The sequence below is a fragment of the Mastomys coucha genome, unplaced genomic scaffold (genome assembly GCF_008632895.1).
Source record: "Mastomys coucha isolate ucsf_1 unplaced genomic scaffold, UCSF_Mcou_1 pScaffold1, whole genome shotgun sequence".
NCBI classification, from domain to species: domain Eukaryota; kingdom Metazoa; phylum Chordata; class Mammalia; order Rodentia; family Muridae; genus Mastomys; species Mastomys coucha.
Window position 1 is genome coordinate 12,651,518 of NW_022196891.1, and position 23,607 is coordinate 12,675,124.

The following is a 23,607-nucleotide window of genomic DNA, read 5'->3' on the forward strand; positions in this document are numbered from 1 at the left end:
GTGTGTGTGTGTCTGTGTGTGTGTGTGTGTGTGTGTGTGTGTCTAGGCTCTGGTTGACTCCAGTCCACTGCTCCTGGATGCCTTTGGTGATCATTTTATACTACTGAAATCTCTAATTTTCTGGAGTCTTCTGTTGCAGTGTGGCTCCACCAATAGCCCCTCATAGGGCCTCTTCATGGTGCCAAGCCTCAACTACTTTGTATGACCACTTCAGTCCTGGGCTACCAAAACTGCAACTGAAATCAAGTCCATTAAGTTGCAAGGCAGGCTGGAGAGGTGGCTTGGCAGCTAACTCTCGTCCACAGGTCTAAGTCACATGGCCCATACATAAATACCTATAGTGCCATATCCATGGGTATCCATTAACCTCTCTGGCTTCTAAGGCAACTAAACACACAAGTGCATCTCTAACATTTTGATATACTTAACATAATCTAGGCCTTACTTTTGTGGCTTCAAGAATGACATTTCTGGTCTCCTGCCTTCTCAAGTACTTCATGCATGGAGTTCTCTGTAACACTTTGGTCTCAGTATTTCTCTTTAACAGTGGAAGAAGGATTCACAATACCTTTGCTTCTGTATTCTTCATAACAGTAAATTAAGTAACACACAGATGATTGTAAGTTTGCATGCCCACTTGTGATGGAGTCTAATCTCATTGAATAGCATTTAAAGTGCCTTTCTTTCTTTCTTTCTTTCTTTCTTTCTTTCTTTCTTTCTTTCTTTCTTTCTTTCTTTCTTCCTTTTTCTTTCTTTCTTTCTTTCCTTTCCTTTCTCTCTCTTTCTTTCTTTCATTCTGTTTTCTTTCTTTCTTTCTTCCTTTCTTTTTTATTGGATATTTTCTTTATTTACATTTCCAATGTTATCCCCTTTCCCAGTTTCCCCCCCTTCCCAGATAACCCTATCCCATGCTCCCTCCCCCTGCTTCTATGAGGGTTTCTTCCACCCATCCACCTACTCCCACCTCACCATCCTCGATTCCCCTACACTGGGACATCTATGGAGCCTTCCTAGGAACAAGGACCTCTGCTCCCACTGATGCCTGACAAGGCCATCCTCTGCTACACATACAACTGGAACCATGTGTATTTCTGGGTTAATGGCTTAGTCCTTGGGAGCTCTGGGGTATCTGATTAGTTGATATTGTTGTTCTTCCTATGGGATTACAAACCCCTTCAGCTCCTTCAGTCATTTCTCTAACTCCTCCAATGGGGACCCTGTTCTCAGTCCAATGGTTAACTGTAAGCATCTGCTTCTGTATTTGTAAGGCTCTGAAAGAGCAATTTGCAAATTCATTTGGAATAACAAAAAACTCAGATAGGTTTTTTTCTATTAACAATTCTCAACAATAAAAGAAGTTCTGGGGGAATCACCATCCCTGACCTCAAGCTGGATTACAGAGCAATAATGATAAAAAAACAAACTGTATGGTGTTGGTACAGAGACAGGCAGGAAGAGGGAGATCAGTGCCTTTCTTTCTTGTTGCCTTTTAGGAAGAGAAACTCTCTTAGGCCAATGATTCTTAGCATTCCTAGTGCTATGACCCCGTGTGTGTGGTGACACTAAATCATAAAATTATTTGCATTGTTACTTCATAACCTTAATTTTGTTACTGCCACAAATCATCCTGTGCCAAAATATCACAAGTATAGTGTCTATCCTAGTTTCTAGTGTTGTTGCCCTCTGAAACTTCTTGAGATGGCCCTCCATAGCCTACATTGCTCTAAGCACTACTATCTCCCAAACTACTACAAGGAGGTTCCATTGAGCATTCAATTAGTTCAAAATTTAAGTCTTCATATTCCTCAAAAAAAAATGGCATAGCAAGTCCTGTCAAAGCCCATTCCCTTATCCTGTTTTATTTATTCATCAGCTACTTTTCTGTTACTGTGCTAAAACCAGCATGAGCAAGGCAACATATGAAATAAAGCATTTAAAGCATTTAATTGAGTTTATAGGTTTTGAGGTTTACGGTCCATAGTGTCAGAGCAAAGGCATAGCAACGGGAACATCTAAGATTTCATATCTCAAAACTTCCCTCAGAAGTCAGGGAACTCATTGAGGACGGTGGCAAACATTGGACGCCTCGTAGCCCACCCATGTGGTACTCCTCCAACAAAGCCATACCTTTAAATCTACCCCAGGGTGTTCTACCAACATATAAGCCTATGAGACCCAAACTACCACAGCAATCTTCTCCTCAAGCGCTGTCAAACTTTTTGAAAAGCTGAACGATATATTTTGCCATGCGTTTGTAAATGGACATGTAATAACTCAACATACCCTCAAACATAAGATATGATATTTTGAATATTCTAGAAAAATCTCTGAACCCTGTAGGAAAACAGTTCAATGCTTTTTTAGTTCATATAATACTATTTGGTGACATCTGTGAATGTCAGTAATCTCCAGGGATCCACCTATTCTTGCTCTCTTCCTGTCCCAGTTCTGGAATTATAAGCCTACACTACCATGCATACCCATTCCACACTCTCTTAAGTAAAACCACGTAGTCTTGTGTAAGTCAATATAGACTCACACTAGAGCAGTAATAGTGATGAACCTGGGTATCTAATCATGGGATTGAGTGGGATTAGACAGTCAAAGTGATGGAAGAAACTCAACTTGGTAAAACAAGTAGAATCAGCAAAATGTTTCAGTTCTCTCTGTCTATCATCATAAACTCTGTTGAGGAATTTGAAGATGCACAGGAGACAGCAATAGAGAGAGGCATGGACACTGGGGATGAACAGTGGAGAAGGTGTGAATAATTGGTCCCTCATAGCAACAATGATGCCATAAGCTACTTGGCATGCCTTGTAAGCTCATCCAATGAATATGATTTCTGTTTCCTACTCCAAAGAATAGCATTCTGGTTCACTTTCTAATGTTATAGAAAGTTCTAATAAAAGAGTTCGCAACCTTCTGACATGTGATGTTCTGGACCTTATTCCCAACTACCACATAATACATGCCTCCTATTGGTGGCAATTGTACACATGTGTAATATATATATTAGTTACGCATTTGAATATCATGTATCCTGTTATGAGCCCTTTTATGATATAACATTAAAACATAAAAATTTTGTGTGTGCAACCTGAAAAAAGTATGAACTTCAGTGATGTCATGGGACTTTACAGTAATGATTTAGTTAGGACCCTTACATGAAAGGTGTTGAACATCCATGCTGTTTTATTCATTTTCTAATTTCTAAATGTGATAGCTAACCAAAGCAACTTTAAGAAAGGAACATTTATTTGTCTGAGAGGTGAAAGGTATACTCCATCATTTGGAAGGCATGGCACAGGGAGATTGGAGCACCTGGTCCCATTGCATCTGTAGTGAGGAAGCATGCAGAGAGGGATGAATGCTGGCGCTTAGCTGCCAGCTTTGTTTTTGTCCAGTCCAGCAATCTATCCCATGAAACTGCGCTGCTTGTTTTACAATGGACTTTCTCTCCACAGTAAACCTAATAAATCTAGATATTATAGCACAGGTATGCCCAGAAATTTATCTCTGAGATTATTATGGTATCTGGTATGTTGACAATGACAATTAGCTATTACACACTCTCATGGTAAAACACACAGAGAAATGTTCACTATCCCATTGATGAAATCAACAATCTTGAATGTTCAGATTCACAGGTCCATTTTGATTAATGAAGTAGTCCAGAGATGAGCCAACTAGATCTCAAGTTCACATTGTTTGTATGTATACAGAACCAGTTAAAGTGAATTCCACTTATTTGAGTATCCCTAAAGGAAAACCAGATGTGAGCTAGGGCTTTAAGTCTTTATCTCTCTTCTTCATCCTAAAACTGTGCTTATAGCTAGACTGTAGATGCCCATTAACTGAGTTGAGAAGAGCCATTTGGACCACTGTATTGTTCTTTTCTATCTTCTGCACATTGTGCATTGTGGAACATGCACAAAAAGTGTCAATTAATAAACTGAATTATTAGAAATTATTTCCCATTAAGATTCAAAAGCAGAATATGGGCAACATCAACATACTTAAACACTCAATTTTGATACATCTTTCATTTCCATATCACCAAAGATAGAACATGATTGCACTAAAGTTATTAAATAAGTGAAATTGAATAATATTATATACAGATTTGAAAAATCTACATCTATATAAGAAGAAATATCAAGCTACTGATTGAGTAATGATATGCATACTACCTTTAGAACCAGGTAAGATACATGGAGAGTGGAGAAAAGATAACTTCTGGTAGATTATTAGTTGATAGGTAAGTAGATGATTAATAGATAGATGATATATAGATAGATAGATAGATAGATAGATAGATAGATAGATAGATAGAGAGATAGATAATCAATCATAGAAAATTAGTAGATGATAGATTATAGGGCATTGCTGGAATATGATAGACGGATGGTAGTGAGAAAGAATAAGTCACAAGAGCTTTGAAAATAATCTAGCTAATAAGTTATAATATTCAAGAAATAGCCTTGGTCTTTACTCTTTAGTTTGTGATTGGGCCTGTGATATCTGTAAAATTAATACATAATATCCGAAAGATGTTCTAGCATGTAGCATTACTCCATCAGTATACCTTAGAAATACAAAGTTTCCCATGAACATCACAACCATTTCAAAGCTGTCTATTTTTATTCCTCATTCTATAGTATCTCATTTATTGAATGATAACTCTTTTGTTAATTTTATTACATTTGTGTATGGTGACATTGTACAGGCTAGTTTCATGTAAACTTGACACAAGTTAGAGTCCTCAGAGAGGAGGGGTCCTCAATAAAAATTGAGAAAATGACTCCATATTACTGCATTCTAGGCAAGTTGTAGGACATTTTATTAATTAGTAATTGATGGGGGAAGCCACTATGGGTGGTGCATCCCTAGTCTGGTGGTAGTTTCCACAAGAAAACAGGCTGAGGAAGGCATGGGGCTCAAGCCGCTATACAGCACCTCTCCATGGATGCCTTCCTCCTCAGCTCCTGCCTCTATGTTCCAGCCATATTTGAGTTCTTGTCCTGACTTCCTTTGATTATGAACAGTGGTGTAGAGGTGTAAGCCAAATACACCCTTTCATGCCATCTTGCTTTTTTGGTTATGGGCATTTATCAAAGCAATATAAACCATAACTAAGACCTATATTAACACCATTCTTGGAGTCTCAGGTGAATATTCTTTTAACAAATTTAACAGTATGATTTTCCATCATTTTATTTTTAGGAGCTAAAATTCAATTGAATTAGCTTCTTCAATAGATTTTCCTGAAGAATGCAGCACTATTTCAAACTAGCAAGGCACATTTTTCTCTGGGAACATGGTAGTTATTAATTAATTAGTTTGGGAAACTATTCCCAGGATGATTCAGTCATTGAGCCTAATTTAATTGGGTGATATAAGAACTATTCCCAAGTTGGAACAATCTTAGGGAAATAATTAAAACCAAACCAAGTCACTTCTTCCCCCTTCTAATATACTGACGCAGAAGTGTAGGGAGATGAAATGACCTCTCCCAGGTCAAAGAAAGAATTTATGGGAATAATTAATACAGAACATTCAAGCAGTCAGTCCTTTCCTTTTATTTGGAGCTAAATCATGCCAATGATCCTAATCTTGCTATTTACAGTTAATAATAACAGTTGCCTTCAGCATGTTTTCCGACCAGTGCTCTGTAATAGAAATGTTGTGGGTTATTGCTTTTCTTTATGGGCCTTTGTTTCTCCATTTGTGAAACTAAGAGAGTGGAAGAGGGAAGAAACCACATGATGTCTCCGCTTTGTTCCTTTTCTGCTCTCGGACTCTAGGAAGAATAATGTAATGATGTGGGCAAGATTTTCAGGTGGCAAATGCTTTTCAAGTCTTCCTGTTTCCTCCCCTGCTTTATCTGTGAGGATGTTCAGAATTAAACTCTATATCCAGTTGCAGTAAATGTTTTCCCCCAAGTTATCACAAGTGTCCCACATACTCCACAGAGTGTCTTGTAACTTTAAGATTTACTTGTTTTGATTCCCGTGTATCTGTGTGTTGGTGTATGCACTTGTGTGTTTAGTTGTCTTAGAAGCCAGAGAGGTTAATGGATCCCCATGGATATGGCACTATAGGTATTTATGTGTGGGCCATATGACTTAGACCTGTGGACAAGAGGGAGATTGTTTTAACTGCCAAGCCACCTCTCCAGTCTGCCTTGCAACTTAATGGACTTGATTTCTGTTCCTCGTAGCAGCCCTGATGCCTGCTTGTGTAATGGGTACTTCTAGCTGTTTTGGCTGTCACAGGTTTTAAATTGACTATAACACTGAAGTGACCAGTCTAAGTTTCATACTAGTAAAAATGGCTTTTCAAGTACAGATATCTCTACCTTTCAAAATCAAATTCCTATCTCTTACTGATATCTTGCATTCTTTCTTGTCTTATCCTCTTGCTCCTATTGAAAGAGTACCATGTCTTTAATATTTTTCAATATAAAAATTTTCAGATAATTTTTATATGTATGCATATATACATGTTTTCTTATTCATGGTTCTCTAGAGAACCAGACCTGACAGAAGTATAGGTTTCTATAACTATAGGATTTATTAGAGTGGTTTATAAGCTATGGTCAAACTAGTACAACAATAGCTATCCACTAACAGAAAATCTAAGAATACAGTAGTCCCAGGAGGCTGGCCTTCTCAACTGTTTTTCAGTAAATACCAGAATTCCAAAGAAGTGAGCTCTAACTAATATCAGTGAATGAACTTTCCATCAAGAGTAAGTATGGGGTCATAAAGAGAAAGAGCTTCCTTCTTCCATGTCCCCTTTATAGACTGCTACCAGGAAGTATGGCCAAGAGTAAAGGTTGATCTTCCCACCTCAAAAGATCTGGATTAAAGGGTGGATATTCCCACTTCAAATTACTTAATTTTTAAAAATCCCTTACAGATTTTACCCAGCTGCTTTGATTTTAGTTATGTCATCCAGATAGAGTCATGTTAACAACCAAGAATTGTTAGCACAAATATTTGCTCATGCACATGTATGTTTGCCATGTATTGGAGGTCCAGAGGATAACCCTGGTTGACATTCCTCAGATGCCATACATCTTCCTTTTTCTTTAAAGATTAAAATAAAAGAGTGTATTTGTGTGGGGAAAGAATTTAGGCATGTGAGTGCAAATGTCTCTAGAAACCAGAAGAGAGCATTGGATCCTACAATGATAGAATCATATTTAATTGTGAAAATCTATTGTAGAATATTGGGACTTTATTTGTATCCTCTGTAAGAGAAGGGCACCCTCTGAACTTCTGAGCCATCTTTCCAACATATTTTGTTCCTTTGAATAAAAACACTCGCTGGCCTGTTAACTCTCTTAGTAGGGTCTTGGTCTTAGTAGCCCTTGGCAAGACCCAGGGCTCCAACTCTCTCTGCTCCCAAGCACTGAAATTACAAGCATGTGTCAGCATGCCTGGTATTTTGTTTTCATTGCCACTTCAGGTTTCATGCACAGGTGCCTATGCTTACATGGTATAGTTTTATCCATGATAATGATCTGTTGTTTTATAGATACATAGTATCTGTAGCTGTTGTTTTTGACATGATACTTAATAGTTTTGTTTTTTTTTAAATTACCCCTGATACTCTATGTGTACTGAACTGGCATAAGTATTTTCCATTTTATTAGACATACAGTATAACAACTATTTGCATAGCATCTATTTTTTATATATCAAAAATAATATGAAGATGATCTAAAGCTTAAGGTGAGTGTATAATATGTGAATACTTTGCATTTTATGTGAGAAATTTGAACAACTACAGACTTTGACATACTATAGAAAGTCTTCAAAGAGTCTCCCTATGGATAAGGAGGAAGACTGTATTTGTCAATTTTAAATTAATAATGGCATTAAATACATAGTGTGAAAATTGTAGAATAAGAACTCACAAATATAACTCCTAAGATTTGGCTGTTATTAACCTGAGGTTGAACCCTATAAGTAACAAAAATCTCTCGTTCTTCTATAAGGAATAAAATGTGTTTATCCCATTGTCTATACAGAATGCTCAGAAGGAGACTCTGTTGTACTTTGAATGACTCGCTGTTTATATATTCTTCCTCATAAGTTCTTCTAACATCTCCGGTTTTGGATTGTTGTCTGTGCAGAGGACAAGATCTGGATGACAGTTCAGCACAACAACACAGAGCTGACTCGGGTACAGGGTTCCAGCCCTGAGAATCCCTATTCCATGACCTTAAACTATGGTGCCAGTATTGAACAGCTGGAAGCTTTGATTGATGGCTCAGAACACTGTGAACAGGAGGTAATATACCACTGTAGGAGATCTCGCCTGCTTAACACACCAGGTAAGATCCTGTCTTTCTTCATGGTATGTTGAAACCTACAAGCCAATATTCTGGCTGTATTTTTTTTTTTTCTGACAGAAGCTAGAGTCTTTGGAGAAGTGGGAACCTCAATTCAAAAGATGTCTACAAATGGTAATTTTCTTAATGACTGATATGCGAGGCCCAGTACTACTGGGTAGGTAGTCCTGAGGTACATAAGAAAATAACATTAAAATACACCTGGGGAAAAAAAGAAGGAATAAACTAAAAAGCACTGTTCCTCTATATCCTTTGCTTTAGTTTCTGATTCAAATTCTTGCCCTGACTTCTCTCAATAATGGAGTGTCAGTTGCAAATCATAAGCTTTTCTTCTTAGGTTTCTTTCAGTGATGGTGTTTTATCACATCAATTGGGAAAAATAAATATTTTCCAATCATATATCTGATAGAGGGCTAGTATCCAAAATATACAAAGAACTCAAGAAGCTAGATTCCAGAGAACCAAAATAAATCCTATTAAAAAATGGGGTATGCAGCTAAACAAAGATTTCTCCTCTGAGAAATCTCAAATGGCTGAGAAGCACTTAAAGAAATCCTTAGTCATCAGAGAAATTCAAATCAAGACAACCCTGATATTCTACCTCACACTAATCAAAATAGCTAAGGTCAAATTGCAAGTGACAGCAGATACTGGTGAGGATGTGGAGAAAGAGGAACACTCCTCCATTGCTGGTGGGACAGCAAGCTCATAAAACTACTTTGGAAATCAATCTGCCAGTTCTTCAGAAAATAGGAAATAGTTATACCTGAAGACCCAGCATACCACTCCTAGGCATATGCCCAAACGATGATCCAACATATAATAAGAATCTATGTTCCACTATGTTTATAACAGCCTTATTTATAATATCCAGAAGCTGGAAACAACCCAGATGTCCCTCTTCAGAAGTAGGGAATACAGAAAATATGGTACATTTACACAATGGAGTACTACTCAGTTATCAAAAACAGTGGCTTCATTAAATTTGCAGGCAGCTGGATAGAACTAGAAACTATCATCCTGAGTCATGTAACCCAGACACAAAAGAACACACATGGTATGTAAGCACTGATAAGTGGGTATTAGCCCAAAAGCTCAAAATATCCACAATGAAACCCGCAAAGTAAATGGAGCTTAAAAAGAAGAATGACACAAGTGTAGATGCTTTAATTTTACATGGAACAGGATACAAAATAATCACAGAAAGTAGAAGGAGAGAGGAACCTTGCTTGGAGAGAGGAATGGGAGGGAAAAGTTGGGGCAAGATTAGATATTGAAAGGGACAGGAGAGAAATACAGAAGGTCAGGAAATTGAATAGGAAGATGTAACAGTTGGGGATGGGGAACCAGAGGTAGCCACCAGAAAGTCCCAGACTTCGTGGAAGTGAGAGACTTCTAGGACCCAACAGGGATGACTTTAGCTGAAATTCCTGACAAAGGGGAGATACAACCTGTTGAGACCACCTCCAGTAGATAGTCTCAGTTGAGGGATGAGGCAACACTTGCATCTCAAAATTTTTAACCCTGAAGTGTTCCTGTCCAAAGGAAAGACAAGGACAAAAAAATGTAACAGAGACTGAAGGAAAAGTGATCCAGAGACTACTCCACCTAGGAATCTATCCTACCTGCAGATACCAAACCCCCACACTATTGCTTATGCAGAGAAATACTTGCCGACAGGAGCCTGGAATGGAGGTTCCCTGAGAGGTTCTACTAGCACCTGACCAATACAAGTGCAAATACTCACAGCCAACCATCAGACTGAGCATGGGGATCCCAATGGAAGAGCTGGGGGGAAGGACTTAAGGAGCTGAAGGGGATTGAAACCCCATATAAAGAAAAATATCAACTAACTGAACCACCCAGATCTCCCAGGGTCTAAACCACTAACCAAAGTTTACCATTCAGGGAGCCATGGCTCCAGATACATATGTAGCAGAGGATGGTCCTATTTGACATTAATGGGAGTGAGGGCACTTGGGTCTGTGGAGGCTTGATGCTCCAGCATAGGAGGATAGTAGAGTAGGTGGGTGGGAATAAGTGAGTGGATGGAGGAGCACCCTCATAAAGACAAGAGGGAGAAGGGAGGGGGCAATGGGATGGGGGATTTATGGAGAAGAAACTTGGAGGGGGATATCATTTGAAATGTAAATGAATAAACTGATTGATTAAAAAAAGAAACTAAAAAATTCAATGAAAGGTATATTTGACAAGAATTAAACTACACTGCACTTGCTCACTCTGTTTTGAAGAGAGATATGACCCAAAGAAAGACAGGAGTCTTGACTTTGATATTCAGGTACTGTCTGTCGTGTCTATACTTGTTTGTTTCTGCAGAAAGACACCCTGGCAATATACATCCTAAACAGTGTTGGGAATAATGAGGGCTTTGAGAGAAAAAGCATTTGAAGACAGAACATTTGAGCTAGACATGTACAATGTGGTAGCTGGAAACTGTGTAGGAGGAGGTGGAAGATGGAGTCAGGAGGTATCGAGGATCCCAGTACATACACACAAGAGTGATGAGTTGTGTCTAGATCAAAGAATATCTAAGGAGAGAGCACAAGGCAGAAAGACCAAGCAGGATAAGGAGATAGTACTCTGTGTTCACAGAATTTACATTGTGTGAAAAATAGAGACATCAATGTATATGACTCTAAAAGTAAATTTTCATTTTTAGTGAACTACTCAGTTGTTAAGATAGAGGTTCTTATGTAGCATATGTTTGCTTTGAACATATTATGTAGCTGAGACTGACCTTGAACTTCTGACTACCTTGTCTCTACCTCTGGAGTCCTCGGAGTACAGATATGTTCCACCATGCTTACTTTTTTCTGTCTTCCTGACCATGAAAGTCAGGGCTTTGGTGCATGGATTGAAAGCACCCTACCTAAGAAGCCAATGCCCAACCCTAAAGTTGTCTTTCAGAAAAAAAATAAACAAATGCCTTTTAGATTTTTCTGATGCTAGTTTTCTAGTAATTGAATGATTGGTTATTACATATGTTTTAATTAACTTTCTTGCTGTTGTGAAGTAACATCTAACAAATCATGGAGAAGTGGGATTTCCTTTCAGTCAGGGTTTGAAGCCCATCATGACACGTGGCAAAATCAGTGTGGTCTGAGGCAACAAGAGAATAAAACAATTATCTGCTCATACCCTAGAAGGCCAGGAAACAGAGGGGAATAGTAAAATTTGTCTAGATCTTTCCCTATGTCACCCTGGCTGGTTTGGAACTCCATGTATCAAACAGTCTAGCTTTGTATTCACAGAGGTCTACACACTTCTTATTTTGAAGGGCTGAGATTTACCATGTGGGCCACTAAGCCCACATGAAGCCATTCATTTCTATAAATATCAATTTATACAAAAGGCTACAACAGTATCAAGTGTCACATTCTATAGCAAAGTTCTGTATCCTAGGGCTTAGCTTTTATAGGCTTTGAGTTGCTGTAGAGCAGGAGACAGAAATGTCAGTAAAGCATGAGTGAGAGATACCTAACTCAATACACTGCACGGTTTGACTAATCTAGAATCTTTAGGGGAAGATATTGTTCCACCTAAATGAATTTTCTAGATAACTGTCACTTATTCCCTTTAAACACCAAAAATGTTTTCAAAGAAAATTTAACTATTTGAAATGGAAATCTTTCTCTGATGGATTACATGCCTCCTTGCCTTCCTAAACACAGCATTCAGAACAGAAAATTGGACCATTTTTTTGATGACTCAAGTTCATCACTGTGAAATCAATTCCGGAACTCCTATTGAATTCAGCCATGCTTGTCAGGCTGATGAAATCAGAGCTTTCTCTCCAAATTCCTTTCCTTGCATCTCAGTTCCCACAAACTGCCTTACAAGGGTTGGTGTCTGTGTTTCCTTGCTTATTTCTCTGTCCCCTGATGATTAAGCTGAATACATTTGCCACTGTATGCCCTTAGGAACTGCCTTCCATTCTTTTCATTGCCTAGTCTTTGTTCAATATTCAGATTCTTATGAAAACATAGAAGTGTGTCCATTCTGAATTTGGAACTTCCCTAAACAACTTAACTATCATATAACTTAGATTATGTCCTTCCATTTAATTATTTTATGTGTGTATGTGTGTCTGTGTATACACACACACACACACACACACACACACACACACACAATGCCCTTGGAAGTCAGATGTTTTAGACCTTCCACAGCCCACATCACTGAAATCAGTGTATTATTGAGCCACTCTGCCTGGATGCATGGGACCACCATTCTGATCCTCTGACAGAGTGACACTTTTAGCTGCAGAGACCTTTACATCTCCAGTCACTGTTGAAATTTTGTGTAGGTGCATTGTCTTCTTAACTCAATTGTCTTCTGTTCTCTTGGGTTAGGTTTGCATAGAAAAAGCATAGATTTGTGGGGTTCACATTGGGAGTGAGATTTATTTCCATCTAGTCCTTACCTGACTTGTGCCAGTTTGCTTAGTTTCAACAGATGAAATTCACCACCTGTTAAACTTATACAAACATCTTAAATTCATAAAGCTGAGAAGGAATAAAGGCAAACACAGTCTGGAATGCTTAATGTGTGCCAGGTATATCTCAGGCATCCAGTAACCAGTGTCTCAGCTCAGAGCTTCCCACAGTGAACAAGGAGGAAAGTTGATGCTGTCATGAGAAATAAGCTGAAACGAATTTACTTCTTCTTCTTAGTTCCTTATTAGTTTGTGAATTCTGCACAATGAGTTTCCCCTTAACTATTTCCTTTTCTCAGATTCCTTCCAGATTCTCACCCCATTACCCATCCAACTTTGTGTTCTTTTTTGTTCTAATCATCAGGTCCAATTTCTGCTATCCATATATTCATGGATATATGGCTATAGGCAATTTTCAAGGGTGACACCCTTTAAGAAGACTGACTTTTTTTTTCTAGCAACTATCAGTTGCCAACAGAATCTCAGATAGGAGTGGAACTTCATGTCTACTTACCCTCTCCGTGTTGATACTTTCATATGGATTAAGCTCAAAGAGGCCTTGTGTAAGCTAGCATAACCTGAGTTCACAGATGGCCACATTGATGATATTCTTCTTCTTTAATGGAGTGTTACCATAAATTTTATAGAATAACTAATAAGATTGGCAATAGGCTGTAACATTTGTGTATCAGTAGAAATTGGCTGGCCAGCAACTCAAAAATGAGGAAATTATTTTTGGAAATAGACTTTTTAATCTGTAAGCTTATGGTGTCGAACAGGAGCATCATTGTTCCATTATAACACATATACAATTCTACTGTGTTTGTGTGTGTATTGTGTACTTGTGTGTGTGTGTGTGTGTGTGTGTGTGTGTGTATGTGTGTATGTGTATGTGTGTATATACATGTCTCTACTCTTCTACACTACTGGATAGCAGAAGACTTGATTATCTAAAGACAATGCAAATGTACTTGATTATCTAAAGACAATGTAGATTAAGAAAGAATTCCCAATCCTGTGATGCAGCCATTCATTCCATATTGTCAAGCCCCCAACGGGAAGAGCAAATAATGCAGGTCTAGTGCTTTGCTGTTAAACCTGAGAGCATACATTTAATTTCCAGGACACACATGTTGGAAGGAAAGAATAAATTCCCACAAGTCATCGTCTGTACTTCAGCCAAATTCTGTAGGATTCCTATGTGTATATATCTCTGCCCGCTTCTCTCTCTCTATCTCTCTCTCTCTCTCATTCTTTTAGAATGTATATAGAAATAATCATGTATATAGGTTTATAAGAACATTTTGCATGTAGATCATGTTTAACATAATTGATTGTATACTCAGGATACATTCCTTGAGTACCATTGCTAGAACATTGTGAATATCTTCAAGAATGTTTGTCACCTTGACTTCTGCTGTGTATCTAGGTTAAGCCAATTTATACCCCAGACAAAACAGAGGAAATGTGTGCCCATTTCCAAGCAATGAATATTAATTGTAGCTTCTCATTTCAGTGTTGGAAATCTTATGAATATATAATGTCACCAAAGAAAATTGTAAATAATTTTTGTTGGTAATACTAATTATGCATCCACATGTGTGTGTTTGTGTGTGTGTGTGTGTGTGTGTGAGAGAGAGAGAGAGAGAGAGAGAGAGAGAGAGAGAGAGAGAGAGAGAGAGAGAGAGAAGAGAGAGAGAGAGAGATGTGGGGGAGACAGAGACAGAGTGGCAGAGAGACATAGATGGGGAAGAGAAAGAGAATACCATAGCTTATAGTTTGCCATTAACAGGTAATCAGAATGCTAAGAAAGTATGAAATGTTGCAAATAACATGTTCAGGTAGATTTATGTTGGTAAGAAGATGGTGTGGAAGAAGTCATCACTTAGCATCACCTCTGTACTCTCTGTACACAACATATAAAGAAGAGATGAAGTAAAGAAGGCAAGATGAGAGAAATGGAAAGAAATACCCAAATGGTCAAAGAGATTTCTTATGGCTGTGACTGTGTGTGGATGTCAGATAAGCACTTTCTCTAAACTAACTCCAGATATATACACAAAAGTTTATATATTCACATACTTTAATTAGTGCCAGAAAGCTGGAAGGCTGAGCTCCTCTTAAAACCCACTCAACTAAATCAAAGCATAGCACTGTTTCTTACATACTATGCAAAGTTCCACAGATCAAAGAAAAGTATGTGCATTTATATGAATTTCCTTATTGTATAGAAAATTAAAGATGGAAAAGAGAAGGGCAGATAGGGCCAGGTCGAGTCAGTATGTTTTAAATTGTGCAAATTCCTGGGAAGTATTCAAGTGATTTACCACTCAGCTTCTACACAGCAGACGATGGATCCCCAAAGAAAGTCCTTATATCTCTCTCCATGCACTAGGACTTGCTTGATTATCATCATTCAGCAATAGTGAGAGGAGAGGGAAGGCAAGAGAGAGGAGTTCATGCATGGTGTACCACTGTGTTTCTTTCATTAGGTGACTGAACCATGGAACTCTTGTTGTCTATTTCTCTGCTATTTCCCTGTAGATCTACCCATAACTACAAGCCAAGATGACATGCAATCTATCTCTGTAACTACAGCTGTGCCCTGGAAACTCCATGGTGCTGCGGTACAGTAAATAAGTCCTGTAACTCTCATACAATTTTGCGTTTTCTTAGTCTGTCTGCTACTTCTTGGCACAGCTTTATGCAAGGCTAAGGCATTGCTACAGAATAGATTTTCAGGGCATAGAAGTAGCCAACCTGCAGTTCTCAGCAGCCCATTTCGCTGCGGAAGGAAGCAGCCATTTTCTCTGGATTAAGATACAGCCTGCCCTGACTGAACTTAAGCCATTTCTCATATATTAGCACCTGCAGGCATCCTGCCTTTAGTCAGAGGTCAAGAAGGTGGGAAACAGTGACTATATGAAATGCAGTAGCACTCGTGTAGACAATGTTTAAATGTAAAAGAAAGAACAATCAATTTTGAAACTGTGGCCTCCCTGATGAATCAATTACCTTGTTGGCTACCTCTCTACATCAGTTACTTTACTCCTCACCGTGACAAAAATATCTTGCAGGAAGACCTTTCAGAGGAAGGGTTAGTCTTGGGTTTTGGTGAAGAAGCCATAGTCGATCAAGACAGGGAAGGTAGGAAGCAGATTAGTTTATGGGTGGCCAGATGAAAGAAGCAGGTAAAAAGGAGAAAGAGCTTAAGCCAAAATCAGGACTAGACTATGGATTCCTCCATACCCAAGTGTCAGCAGCTCGCTCCTTCCAGGAGGTCCCATCTCCTCAATATTCTACAATTTCCATCAGTACTCCAGAAGGGAAGTCAAGTGTTCAGATATATGATTTATGGGCAACATCTCACATTCAACTCATAACACTCTACAAAGAAAATCTCTCTGGAAGGAAGACAAGGTAGACAAAGCCTTGGACCGGTGATGCTACAGGGCAGTCCCCTAAAGCTCTTTGAAATGAATGGGCATTGAACATCTTAGCCAACCCCCAAGTTCTCTTACGTATTTTTGAGAAAGCCGAAGATGCTTCATTAGATTCTCCCAAGCGCCTACTTATTTGTTTCACACATACTATTATATTTAGCACTCTAGTGTGATTCCCTCCAAACGAAAGCTGTGCATGGCTCATGGCACAAAAGGGCAAGTTGAGCTGGAATGTATGCTATACCTTTGACATTGACTGTCCTCGAAGACCCATTTTTAAAGACATGGTCTCTAGCTTGGTGCAGATGATAAATGGTAGAATTTTAAAAATTAAATTCAATGGGAGAAACTCAGGTCATTGGAGTCATAGCATTCTTCATTTTCTTTTTCTTCTTCACAGTGTGTGTGTGTGAGTGTGTGTGTGTGTGTGTGTGTGTGTGTATGTGTGTTTGTGTATGTGTGTGCAGGCATGTGTACATGTAATAACTTGTATAGGTACAGGTACATTTGTGTGTGCACTTGTGTATATAACCACTAAACAATCTTGGGTGTGATATAGCAGGTTCTTCACTGGCCTGAACCTCACAAAATCTGTTAGGCTGCCTTACAAACAAGGCACAGGGGTCTACATCCATTTATCTAGCACTAAAAATACAAGGGCATGCGACCATGCCCAGGTTACCATACACACATAAAATATGTAAGAGTAGAAATGATTCTGAAGACTATGTCCTTTCACTATATTATGATACCCTTGAATCATAAAACACTGCAATAAAAAGATAAGCTTAGGCATATGACTCAAACAAAGCATTAATGACTAGTAAGTGTTTGAAAATGTGTTCAGCATTCTTAGCCACCAGAAAATGCAAATTGAAATTATACCTGTCAGAGTGGCAATTGTAAATAAAATGACAAATGCTGTCAAGGACCAGTGGAGCTTATATACTAACGATAGAAGTTTAAATTGATGAATATACTATGAAAACTAGTATGGAGATTCCTAATACAAACTAAATAGAACTTCCATCAAACTATATATACTACAAGAACATTTCTAAAAGATTTAATGTAACCCATTTTGATACATACATATCAATGTTCTCTGTCACATTACTTATATAGCCAAGAAATAGATGTAGACTAGCTGCCCCTAAGAAGATTAACAGATAAAGAAAATAATACATTCATAATGGCATTTTATTCAGCCATGCAGAACAAAATTATGCCATTCTCAGGAAGATGGACAGACTGGAGATAAATTAAGTTTGGTGAAAGAAGGGTGATTCAAAAAGACAAATATTGCAAGTTTTTTCTTATATGTAGCATCAAGATTATATTTATAAATAATTATAATGTATATATGAGAATATGTATGTATTTTTGTGGTGTTTGTTTAGAAGTTAAAGGGAGACTATGTGGGAATATTAAAATGAGCAGAGGAAGGAAATAGAGGAAAGAACAGAATATAATTGAGGTAAATATGAACAAAGTGAAATGGCACAAAAGTTTCATAATGGAACAATTTATATTTTTCCGAATTAAACATTACTGTCATTATATACATTATTATAGTTGAAAAGATCAATGTAGTATTTTTTTTGCTAAAATATTAATTGTAAACCAGACTCTCTAACATATGTGAGTAACTAGAGAACTTGGGTGCTGGATTCAGAAATCCCCAAATTTCAAGGTCATCCTTTGCTATTCAACCAGTTCAAAGCCAGCTTCAGCTACACAAAATTATTAGTGGACTAACTTCAAAAGTGCAGCAAATAAAGGACAGAAACTTGGGTTCTCTCTTAATCTAATTCAAGGCCTTTGGAAGGTTCTCAGTCACTAATAAGCCAATTATAACTTAGTGTTATAAAGTCCCTCCATATGTCTTTTTTAGAGATTTAAATAGAAGTTTATAACAAGTTGTCACAAGTCTGAAAATGTGTGCTTGTGAGATGGCTCAGCCAGTAAAGTCACAGACTCACAAGCCTAAGGTACTAATTTGGATTCCAGGGACCCATAGGAGGAAAGGAAAGTACCAACTCCTACAAGTTTAACACAAGAACACTGTGAAACACAACACACACAGACACAATACACACACACACACATAAACACACACAATTTAAAAGTAAACATAGAGACTAGCAATAAACATAATCAGTGCATTTCACTGTTTATGAAAACAGGTTCCCTTCGTATTGGACAATAGACTTGTGATTTGGTTGAGGCAGAAAAATCAGAGTAGAGGTTTGTGAATTCATAAGAAAACCATCCAGCTGTCCTAAGCCACAGGTATGGATACATAGCTAATGGGAATTAAATACTTCAGGTAAGTTTACTAGCTATATACCTAGCTATATTTAAGTTGTGGGTTTTGATCACTAATTATTTAAATGACCAGTGGTTATTTCACAAGTACCAAACCCCGGATATTCTAAAAGGTATAATCCGCATTTTCTTCACTATGTGATGGTAGAAAATGTTCACTTACTGTGGTGGTTTGAGTAGGTTTGCCCCCCACCCCATAGACTAATATGTCTGGATGCTTGGCCCAACAGGAGCAGCAATTTCAGGAGGTGTGGCCTTTTTGTAGTAGTTCAATTCAAAACCTAGAGTTCCTTTTTTCATTTCCATTCCCCATTGAGAATATGGATATATGCTCAGACTCAGAGATTTTTTTTTAAAGTTTCAGAGAATTTGAGCTTTTTAATCAGATGATCCTGCTTTCTACTGAGAAAATACAATTCCATGAGCATCTTGCTATTCAGAGCATGCATTGTTCTATTCTTTTTTTTTATTTAGATATTTTCTTTATTTACATGTAAATTTCTCCATTCCCAGTTTCCCCTCCAAAAAACAAAGAAACAAACAAAAACAACAAAAACAAACCCCTGTTGCCTCCCACTTCCCCATGCCTGCCACCCCGCCCTGTCCCACTTTCTGGCCCTGGCATTCCCCTACACTGGGGCACAGAACCTTCACAGGGCTGAGGTCCTCTCCTCCTATTGATGATCAAATTTGCAATCCTCTACTATACACATGCTGTGAGAACAATCAGACCCCTCCATGTGCAGTCCTTGGTTGGTGGTTTAGTCCGTGGGAGCTCTGAGGGTACTAGTTAGTTCATATTGTTGTTCGTCCTAAGGGGCTGCAAACCCCTCAGCTCCATTGGTCCTTTCTCTAACTCCTTCACTGAGGACCCTGTACTCAGTTCGATGGATGGCTGTGAGCCTCTACATCTGTGTTAGTCAGGTACTGTCAGAGCCTCTTAGGAGATAGCTATATTTAGGCTGGCTTGCCCTTCCTTCAGTCCCTGCTCCATATTAATCTCTGCAACTCCTTCCATGGGTATTTGGTTCCCCCTCTTAAGAAGGAATGAAATGTCCACCTTTTGGTCTTCCTTCTTCCTGAGTTCCTTGTGAAATGTGGGTTGTTCTTCCTGTATTCCAAACTTCTGGGCTAAGAACCTCTTATCAGAGAGTGCATACCGTGTGTTTGTTCTTTTGTGATTGGGTTACCTCACTCAGGATGATATTCTCCAGATCCATCCATTTCCCTAAGAATTTCATAAATTTATTGTTTTTAATAGCTGAGACTCAGAGATTTTTAATTTCACCAATGCAACCTGACATGCAACCCTCTCATCTCCCCATACTGGTCTCGTTCAGTATGCTTCCTTCCTGTCTTGTACCAGTCTATATCCCACCTCCAGCCTTGCAGACAAATGCTACTTTCAACATAATATCATGAAATTAGACGTTTAGAATTTTCCCTATGCCTTGTAAGTAAAACCTTGACTCTTTGTATAAGGCCTGCAAAATTCTGATTGATGGAAATACGGTTGGCCCATTCTCCCACAAACCCACCCTACATTGCCCCATTTCTGTCTCTGTCTCTTACAAAGCTTAGTCTATTCATTGCACCAATGCAGTAAGTTCATTCTTACAAGTTCCACTTTTATTTCTTGGCTTGGATATGTTTTGTTATATAGCCCTTACCTTGAATTTTTATATAACTGTAAAGTCTGTTCTGTTACTTTTTACAGCTTTATCCTAAGTTTATAGTCTGTGTAGATATCATTACAAACATTTTCTTCCCATTTATTTATTGATGTCCTTTCTGCCCTGATTTATATAAGATCCAGATAGAGGATACTTCTGTTATCTCAGTTATTTTTACCCCCAAAGGCCTGGAATTGTACTTGGATATGGGGGAGACTTAATGAGTAGATGTTAAATAACTAAAATATTCCTTCTTCACCAATAAGTGTCAGTTATCTCATGTATGTGATGTAGAAGAGGGCAGTGACTGAGCTCGTGTTCTTGGCCAGGCCTGCTGCCAGGATGCTCACAAGCAGAGAGCCACTTAACAGTATAAAAATTGCTGGCCTGTGAGACTCTCTCATTGACTCTCTGTGATCTTTAACAAGTAACTTACATTTTATGAGCCTCAAGTTTCTCCCTTTTAGCACAAGAGATTATATTTCATGTTCCCCGAGTGGTTTGAGTACCATGGCTCTCATGCCTCTACACTAACCAAACGATCTGAGAGAAAACTCACGACAGAGTTTATTACTTTTGTCTGACAGTAAAGAACGAATATGTTGATAAACTAGAGCTTCAAACCCTTCTTTTTTGAGGCACTTCAGAAAATGACACTTTGTATGTACTTCCGTAGTAATTAATGTGTTTGCTTCTTCATGCTCCCTACGTGCCCCCCAAAACAATTTCCATACAGTAATAATGGTTGATCAAGAAAAGTCTGTGTCTGCTGCTATCAAAGGTAAATATTGCTTAGGAAAATAGAGGAAAAAAGTGTAACTTAATGATAGAACACTTGACTGCCTTGTATGTGTTCATGGGTTCAATCCCAAGCACTATAAAACAATTAATAGTTACTACGAGTAATAAATGCAAAGAAAATCTATCTTATGGTGCTAGTTATATTGTCTTTGAAGATGATCACTCTGTAGCTGAAAACAATGACCAGAAATAAGTGAATGAAAGAAGGCTCATGGTTTGAGAAAATAAAGCAGGAAAAACTAGTAGTGGAAATGGAGCATATTGCAATTTACTAACATATTCAGAGACCTACAAGCAGAGGGAAGAGAATAACAGCATTCTTTTAGTTGATTCTTTGTATCTTTCAGTTAGTCCAGCACCCCAGTTCATGTGATTGTGTCAACCGCATGCAAAGTGATCCTTTGCCTCTCAGTTAATTCTTTCTAGAAATTCTCTCATAGGCTCTCACAGAAGTGTGCCTCACCGATGCCCTTGGCGTTTCCTAACCCAGTCAAATCGACTATCATAATTTACCATTGAAACTTGAGATGGAGAGTAAGGGAGAGAATATGGAGAGGGAAGGCAAACAGTAAGGGCCATTTGAGTGATAATATGGAAACTTACTACATAAAAGCTTCATAAAATATAATCATTTTTGAAAGAAACCTAAGTGAAATCACTGAATAACAAGGAAGACAGTACACCAACTTGATACCTCTTGTCACCAAGTGAAATTCCAATGCCAAGAATAAGTTGCATTTAATTGAGTTGTTAGTCAAAAGGGCCCTATGGAAACCCATAAACAACTCAGGCTATTATGAAGGCTATTGTTTGCTCTGCATAAAGTGAGAATAAGGCCCCTTTGCTGAAGACAACACCTATATATCTTGATGATTATAGAATCAAGATATATTTCATATCTTGATATAGAAGTTGAGCTCATGCCTACTTAAATCCTTTACCTGTACTGATTAGCTTTCGTGATATTCAAAAGCACTCTGCACCCTACCAGAGGAGAAAGGTAAACACCAACCCAGCTACAAACACTGTAATCTACAATAGTGTCATGCCTACGTGATATACTGACGCAACAGCATCATAAATGTTATAGAAGCAACCAGCTACTGTTTTCTAGATTTAAGGCTTATTCCATGAGATGGAACCCATCCCAGACATTGACTTGCTGATCAAGAACGTAGGATTAGATAAGCCACAGGCCTCGAAGATAACCAAATTCTATACTTCTGCTAAGGTAATGTAGCAATTAGAAGGACTCCTGAGGACATTCTATTGCTATATCCATAATTCAGTGTCTTAGTAGACACTGAACTGCAGTAGACAGGAACTAATATTTGGACCCACATCTTGACAATATACAGGAATTGAGACAATCAAATACTCAATTCTAAATAGAATGTCTCCATTTAATCCCTCTCCTCAGACCACAGGAAGCTATACTGAAGAGGGGCCAGAAAGATTGTAAGAGCCAGTCTTAGTTAGGATTTTATTGTTGTCAAGAAACATCATGACCACAGCAATGCTTATAAAGAAAAACATTTAACAGGCTGACGTAGAGTTCAGAGGTATAGCTGACTGTCTTCATGCAATATGAAGGCTAGCGGAGCAAAGAGTTCAGCATCTGTATTCATAGGCAGTCATAAGAGAGGTACACTGAGCTTCTGAAAATCGGAGCCTACCCACATTGACACAGTTTCTCAAACTAGGCCATACCACCCAAGAGTATCACTGCCTATTGGCCTATGGGGGGCGTTTTTATTAAACTACCACATTCCATTCTCCATTTGACCACTGGCTTGTAGCCATATCATAATGCAAAATGCATTTAGCCCAAATTCAAAAGCCCAGAAACTATCACATTATCAGTGCTGTTTAAAGTCCAAATTTCAAAATCTCTTTGGAAACCCATGAAATCTCTTACCTGCAATACCCTGTAAAATCAAAATGAAAAGCAGACCACATATGTGCAATGTATATGGCAAAGGATATAGATTTCCATTCCAAAGGGAGGAAAAAGCATAAAATAAAGAAATACTGGACCAAAGTAAGACTGAAAACCAGCGGGGCAAACTCTCAATTCTGCATCTCTATGCATACTATCAAAGCACTTTTCAGATCTTCAACTCCTTTCAGATTTGTTGAGTGCAATACATTTCTTTCACTTTTGGCTGGTTTCACACCGAGTCTACAGCATTTCTTGTCAGACATTCCACTGCACTGGCATTTCCAACATTGTGAGATTTTAAGGCAATCCAGGTTTCAACTTCACAGATTCACATAATGGTTTCTGTGAACCTCCATGCAGGGATTCCCCTGTCATAGCCCTGGCTTCAGCTTCTTTCCTTAGTCACTGAGGGTGAAAAAATAATCTCCATAACTCCTTTCTTACATCTTTAACTCTAAAACCAGAGCCAAGTAAGGAAAGCTGCTAAGTTCTGTTGCTTTCTGGGCCTAAAAGTTGGGCCACCTCATTACATTACATTTTCACCAGCTTTTTCCTTTCCACTACCTAAGCATGGCTGTCCTGGATCTTGCTCTGTAGTC

General features: G+C 38.3%; 1 protein-coding gene across 5 annotated transcripts in view; it reads left to right on the forward strand.

The window, feature by feature from the left end:
• Positions 1-23,607, forward strand: part of Cntnap5 (contactin associated protein family member 5) — a 910,241-nt gene that overhangs the window by 613,976 nt on the left and 272,658 nt on the right. For 3 of the 5 annotated variants that reach the window (XM_031380047.1, XM_031380065.1, XM_031380071.1), the window contains 2 exons: positions 8,147-8,347; positions 8,426-8,479. In XM_031380047.1, the coding sequence (XP_031235907.1) occupies positions 8,147-8,347; positions 8,426-8,479 (255 nt within the window). The remainder of the gene's footprint in view (positions 1-8,146; positions 8,348-8,425; positions 8,480-23,607) is intronic. The other 2 variants (XM_031380056.1, XM_031380080.1) reach the window with 1 other exon arrangement.